The following is a 5,927-nucleotide window of genomic DNA, read 5'->3' as shown; positions in this document are numbered from 1 at the left end:
CTTCAAGAGGACCCTATAGTCTTGAGATTGTAACGTGAAAGAAAGTCTTTCAGGAAGTTCTGAGGACTGTTCCACCGGTTAGAGGTCAAAGCACAGTTGTATAGTTTTTGAGTCAAGGTTTTGACAGTTTACGTAGTCCAGATCTGCACATACAAGGTGAGTAGTGGGTTATCATGACCCTTTACAGGATGGAGAAAGAAATGTTATTTCCTAAGGAGCTACCTTCCTGGCGCCAGAAGCTCTTTTCTTTCAAGCAGGCACTCCCGTGTTAAGGATATCTAGTTAACGTATAATGCAGACGCACAATGCACGCTAAAGGGGAGCAGGTAGTGGCCCAAACGGCAGAGAGAATTTTATGTTAAAAGTTTTTTTGTCCTGCCTTAAAAACAATTTTATTTCATCACAAATATAAAAACCATTATTTTTTTTTTCTCACAGGTGGTACAAAAAACAGGCAGTGGGCTAACCCAGGATATTGTAAAAAATTGGAAAATATACAGGAGTAGATAATATTCTCTTCCCTAGTTTTCCATATTTCCCCCTGAGGCGTGTAAAAGCATGTAGCCATGCTAAATACTTTTATAACATTTAAAAAAAACTAATTGTATCTGTGAATAATTCAAGTTACACGAAGATTTCATGGCTCAAGTTGGCCCGTATTTTTCGTTAAACTAATCGCAGCATAACACATGAAAGTGTCCTTTCGGATGACCTCCTGGAGCTAGAACTGCGAGTTTTTCGTATTTCTCCCCCAAATTTCCGTGAAACACTGACCGTATCTCTGGAGTAGAGGCTGATACCGCAAGGAATTCTGGGGAATGTAGTTTTGGTTTGCAGCTAGCGAGACATTTCCGGCAGAAGTTGCTGGGCGTGAGAAGAAAGCGAGACAGTTTTCCGCAAACGTCGCTCAAAGGCCCACCGTGCGGTTGGGGGGGTGGGGGGGGGGGGGCGGAGGGGGGGCATGAAGGGTGTGGCTGCTTGTCCCTACGCGATTGGCCGGCGGCTTCCCCGGCACGCTCATACGGCGCTTCCGGGCCCCCGGTCTTGCAAGGCCGTCTGGGAGTTGTAGTTCAGACTTGCCCGAACTCCGTAGTCCAGCTGCGGCTAGGAGGTCAGAGGCCGTCCCCCGCCTTCGGTGCTTGGCTTGGAGGATGGATCCGGGGTCCGGGGCCGACGGGGCCCCGTTGGCTGGTTTGGCCTGGTCGTCGGCCTCGGGGCCCCCGCCGCGGGGGTTCAGTGCGGTGAGCAATATCAGGGGACCAGGGACGAATAGGGAGAGAGGCGGCGACACCAGGGGCCGGGGGTTGAATGGGGGCAGAGTCGGCTGCGGCCGGGTAAGAGCCTGGCGCTGACCCGCATCCGCGCTGTAGATCTCCTGCACTGTGGAGGGGGCGCCCGCCAGCTTCGGCAAGACTTTCGGGCAGAAATCCGGCTACTTCCTGTGTCTCAATCCTTTGGGCAGCCTAGAGGTAAGGGGCCCTCACCTTCGGAGTCCCCGGGGTCCTCCCACTCCCCTTTGTCCATTCGCTGGGCTCTATGCTAGGCACACGGTCCCTGCTGCTGAGTGATTCTCGATGTATCCCCTCCCCTCCCCCCGCCAGAATCCACAGGAGAACGTGGTGGTCGATATCCAGGTCCTGGTGGACAAGAGCCCCCTCCCGCCGGGATTCTCCCCGGTCTGCGACCCCCTGGACTCCAGTGAGTCCCCTGTCGAAGGCGGGAGTGGGGTAGGGGGTCAGGGGCACGTTCGCGTCTCTGCGGGGAGGGTCCAGGAAAGGAATGGAGGGACCGCAGGCATGCGATTTTTGAATTTTGGCCGCCCCCTTGATGCACTGGGTAATGACAGTGTTGGCTGAGGACTCAGAGCCCTGATCTAGGGCGGGACGATGTACCCCACCCTGCGTAAAAACGTGCCATTGGTACAGTCTCTGTTCTAGAGTAAGTGTTCAGTCAGTGTGACCTGTTTTATTACTGTTACTACTACGCCTTCTTCTTACACTGTAGCTAAGCCGATCCACGCGCAGTTCTATTTTCCACTTCCACGCTTTTGCACACGGGCTCCGGTTACCCTGGAGCTGCCCTCCCAGCCCCGACTGCTCTGCTTTCTAACCATCAGGCTCTCCCTGCCTCTCATGCCCTCTCCATGTCTTGTCATTTATATTTGGCTCTCAGCATATATCTACTGGTACTGGACTTGGCAAACTTTTCCTGTAAAGGGCCAGGTAGTAAATATGTTAGGCTTTCCAGCCCAGATGGTTTCTGTTGCATATATATAATATATACCCCTTTAAAAATGTAAAAGCCATGCTTTGCTCATGAGCCAGACAAAAACGGATTTGGCTCATAGGTTGTAGTTTGCTGACCTCGGGATTAGAGGGCTGAGGGAAAGTGTGTCTGGAGGGCCAGGATGGGTACCCAGTTCTGTCTGATCCCACAGCTACCCACCCTCACTGTGGTGCCCATGGCCACCCCATGAATGCTCCTCCATGTCACCAAAGATGAGCCTGCCCCAATGGCTCCTGAAAGCTTCATGGATTCCCCTCCTATGGCTTTACCATTCATGATGTAACCGCTGCCCCAGCTCCACCCAGATGGCTGCCTTAAACAGCACCTTGGCGAGCATTCTCCTGGAGCCATCTTTGGACCCCTTTCCTGCTTCTCATTCCCCTGTCCCTCACTCCCAGAGGCCTCCGTGTCCAAGAAGAAACGCATGTGTGTGAAGCTGGTGCCCTTGGGGGTCGCGGACACAGCTGTCTTTGACGTCCGGCTGAGTGGGAAAACCAAGACGGTGCCTGGATACCTGCGAATAGGGTAGGGCCACCCCCCAGCCCTCCTTCCTTGGCCTCCCAACCCCCATACCTACCCCTCTGACCCTCAGGGACCCCCATGAGTCCTTCCGTCCCTTCTGCCACCTCTCTGTGCCTCAGTTTCCACATGTTAAGGTGGGGACAGTTGTACCAATCTCGTAGGGTGATGGTGAGAACCAAATGAGTTGGTGTGTCTGAGGCACCCGGTATGGTGACTGCACCCATCATACTAGTTAGTATGTTGCCGCGCGTGTGGGCTGAGATGTGAGGTCACCGGAGGCCTGCCTTCCCCTGGCAGCTCTTCTCAGCCCTGGCTGCACACTGGGCCAGAGCCCCTTCTCTCTTTTCCTCCTCCTCTAGGGACATGGGGGGCTTCGCCATCTGGTGCAAGAAGGCCAAGGCCCCGCGGCCAGTGCCCAAGCCCCGAGCTCTCAGCCGAGACATGAGAGACCTCTCCCTGGACCCACCTGGCCAGCCCAGGTGAGTCCTCGGGCTCAGGGATGGGAGCGACCATGGGGTGGGCGGCGGTGGCTATCAGGCCTCTGACTTGGGTCATCCTGCCTCCACCAGCAAGGGTGGCTTCCCAGAGCGGATGCTCTCGAGGCTGGGCTCTCGGGCGTCTACACTTCGGAGGAGCGACTCCATCTACGAGGCCTCCAACCTCTACGGCATCTCAGGTGAGCACAGAGCAGGGAAATTGAGGCACTGGGGTGGGGGTGGGGCTAGACTGGCCCGAGATTGTACAGCCAGGAAGGTGCAAGGGCAGGGTTGGACCAGGCCTGGGCTTCCCCCATTCTGTCAAGACTGGGAAAAGCCGAGACCTCCGGGATGGGCTTCTCAGGGTGGGGAGTGGGCAGGCCTCAAGTCTCCTGGGCCTCAGCTCCTTCCCCCCACCTGCTTTCCTCAGCCATGGATGGGGTTCCCTTCACGCTGCACCCCCGATTCGAGGGCAAGAGCTGTGGTCCCCTGGTGAGTCCGGGTCCGCCCCTCCCCACTGCGTTTCTAGGCAACAGGAATCAGGGAGCATCATCTGTGTAACCAGCACCTCAGCACAGAGGGGAGTTCCTGGGTGAGAGGAGGCTGGAGGCCAAGGCAAGGGGGCGGGAGGGTCTCCTGGAATAGGGGAGTCAGGAGGAGCAGCTGGATGCTGGGGGCGAGAGATGATGGCAGGAAAGGGGAGAGGACATTCAGGCAAATATTGAGGGGGCCTTCCTTTCAGACGAGGGAACGGGGGTTCCACGTTGGGGTCCCTGTCCGAGATTGACATGCCCCTTGCCTGCCAGGCCTTCTCTGCCTTTGCTGATCTGACCATCAAGTCACTGGCGGACATTGAGGAGGAGGTGGGTGCAGGGGAGGGGGTGGGGTTGGGGGGTGCAGCCCCCCCAGTCTCCCCTGGGTCCCTCTTCTCTCCCAGCTATAACCCACCTCGAGGGCTCCAGATCCCCATGCCCCACCATTTCTCTGGCACCCCAGTGGCTCCTCCTTCGCTCTGTGCTCTCCGCTCACCCCACTCCCCACCCCCCAGTACAACTACGGCTTCGTGGTGGAGAAGACGGCAGCTGCCCGCCTGCCCCCTAGCGTCTCTTAGCCCCTCACCGGCCCCAGGGAAGAGTCCCCTGCCTGACAGCCCCGGACCGGCAGCTGCCCACCGCATTGAATCTTGGGAGCCTTGGCAGCGCAAGGCATTATGGACCCTCAGCCACCCAGCGGAGCAGCAGCCCTGGAGGAGGGCCCGGGAGCGGTCTGCTTGGTGATGGGTCTCCTGCCCCCCGGGCCCTGATGGGCAAGGCAAGGGGTAGGGGCTGGACGGAAACCAGTGCCTTCAAGTCATTTGTGTCAAAACTCGCTGGTGCCTGGAGGCCACGCGGGCGTCCTCCCTCCAGGAAATAAAACACCATGCTGTCCGGGCCGTCTGTAGTCTCCATTCTGACTGTGGGTCTCTGTGGCTCGCAGGAGCCAGGGACGGACGCACACCCAGCAAGCGGGTGAAATCCTGGAGGGGAGGGGGCGCTGCCGCCACTCCCATTCTACAGAGGGAGAAACTGAGGCTCAGCGAGTGCCTGAGCCGGGATTCCGAATCACAGAGGAGACCGGGTCCCGCCCCTCCATCATTGCGCGTAACAGTAATACTAGTAACAGCTACCGTTTATACTTCGAGGACCATCTCACCAACACCTGATGTACAGTATCTCATTTAGTCCTCCCCCAGCTCAGTGGGAAGCCCTGGTTGCGTGGCCATTTCACAGATAGGAAAACCGAAGCAGGAGGCGGCTAAATTCACAGCTGGGATTCCAACCCAGAGCCTGCTCTCTTAACCACCAAGCTGTTCTGTTCTGTGCGTCCCTTTTCCTCCGCTGTGTGGTAGACACAAACGGTGGATACTCATGAATTGCGGTAGTTACCTCCTGTAAAGTCGCGTGAAAACTGAATTAGGAAATACTGTATTCCTCGGGGAGATACAGGTAGGTTTTTGTAAGCCACTAGTCACATTTTGGTCAAGTAATCAATACATAACCTTGTTTTCTGTGCATTTCAAGACACCTTGTTTAATATACATGCTGCCGATTTGTTAACGGTGAACTCACGGCCACCAGCCCTAGAACTCACGTCTGAACAAAGCTCATCGGAGAGTATTTGCTCCCGGAGGCACATCCCAGCCTTCTTGCACCTGGGGACACTAGATAGCTCTTCAGCACTACACTTGGGGGCCTTTGCAAACAGCAAAACTCACCAATGAAGAAGCACAAAAATGCAAAATGGGTCACTGGCTAGACCTCAAGAAGGATGCCTGTTTACAGTCAGAGCTGGAACAGGAAGGCAGGACATCGCCTTGTCCTACCACAGCTGGGAACATGCACCTCTGAGGACTCACATTTTTTCCGGCACTGTGCGTGTCCACCAATAGCCACAAAAGCACTGTGAGTATCGATCTGGGGGTCACAGATTTGAGCCAGTAGGAGAATCGGCGAATACGGACTCCACAAACTATTTGTGAAATGAACCACCCCAGGGCTCACACTGTCTCTCCCACGCATGTGCTTCCTTTTCTGCTCTCTCTTCCCCAGGTACCCATAGCGTCAGGGTGGCCCAGGTCAGGAACATTCCCCAGATCTCTGCAGC

General features: G+C 56.0%; 1 protein-coding gene across 2 annotated transcripts; it reads left to right on the top strand.

The window, feature by feature from the left end:
• Window positions 1–1,061: 1,061 nt before the first annotated feature.
• MVB12A (multivesicular body subunit 12A) lies at window positions 1,062–4,731 on the top strand. Of its 2 annotated transcripts, XM_029219036.1 has the most exons (9): window positions 1,062–1,241; window positions 1,371–1,469; window positions 1,602–1,698; window positions 2,685–2,811; window positions 3,168–3,287; window positions 3,378–3,484; window positions 3,715–3,776; window positions 4,091–4,147; window positions 4,333–4,731. In XM_029219036.1, exons 1-9 carry the CDS (start codon window positions 1,152–1,154, stop codon window positions 4,393–4,395), a joined length of 822 nt encoding a protein of 273 aa, XP_029074869.1. In that variant the 5' UTR covers window positions 1,062–1,151; the 3' UTR covers window positions 4,396–4,731. The 2 variants fall into 2 exon arrangements, with proteins under 2 accessions (XP_029074869.1, XP_029074870.1); XM_029219037.1 differs by lacking the exon at window positions 4,333–4,731 and having other exon boundaries at window positions 1,092–1,241; window positions 4,027–4,147.
• Window positions 4,732–5,927: the final 1,196 nt, after the last annotated feature.

The sequence above is a fragment of the Monodon monoceros genome, unplaced genomic scaffold, assembly GCF_005190385.1.
Source record: "Monodon monoceros isolate NGI ecotype Baffin Bay Population unplaced genomic scaffold, NGI_Narwhal_1 Super_Scaffold_12, whole genome shotgun sequence".
Lineage (NCBI taxonomy): Eukaryota > Metazoa > Chordata > Mammalia > Artiodactyla > Monodontidae > Monodon > Monodon monoceros.
Note: the sequence above shows the minus strand (reverse complement) of the source record. Positions and strands in the feature narration are given on the sequence as shown.

What these genes read in the sequence shown, in the direction of transcription:
- MVB12A (XM_029219036.1), top strand. Translation starts at nt 1,152, where the DNA reads ATGGATCCGGGGTCCGGGGCCGACGGGGCCCCGTTGGCTGGTTTGGCC. An exon ending in CCTGGATACCTGCGAATAGG is followed by an intron (nt 2,812 to 3,167) that starts GTAGGGCCACCC and finishes CTCCTCCTCTAG; the next exon opens with GGACATGGGGGGCTTCGCCA. An exon ending in GACCCACCTGGCCAGCCCAG is followed by an intron (nt 3,288 to 3,377) that starts GTGAGTCCTCGG and finishes TGCCTCCACCAG; the next exon opens with CAAGGGTGGCTTCCCAGAGC.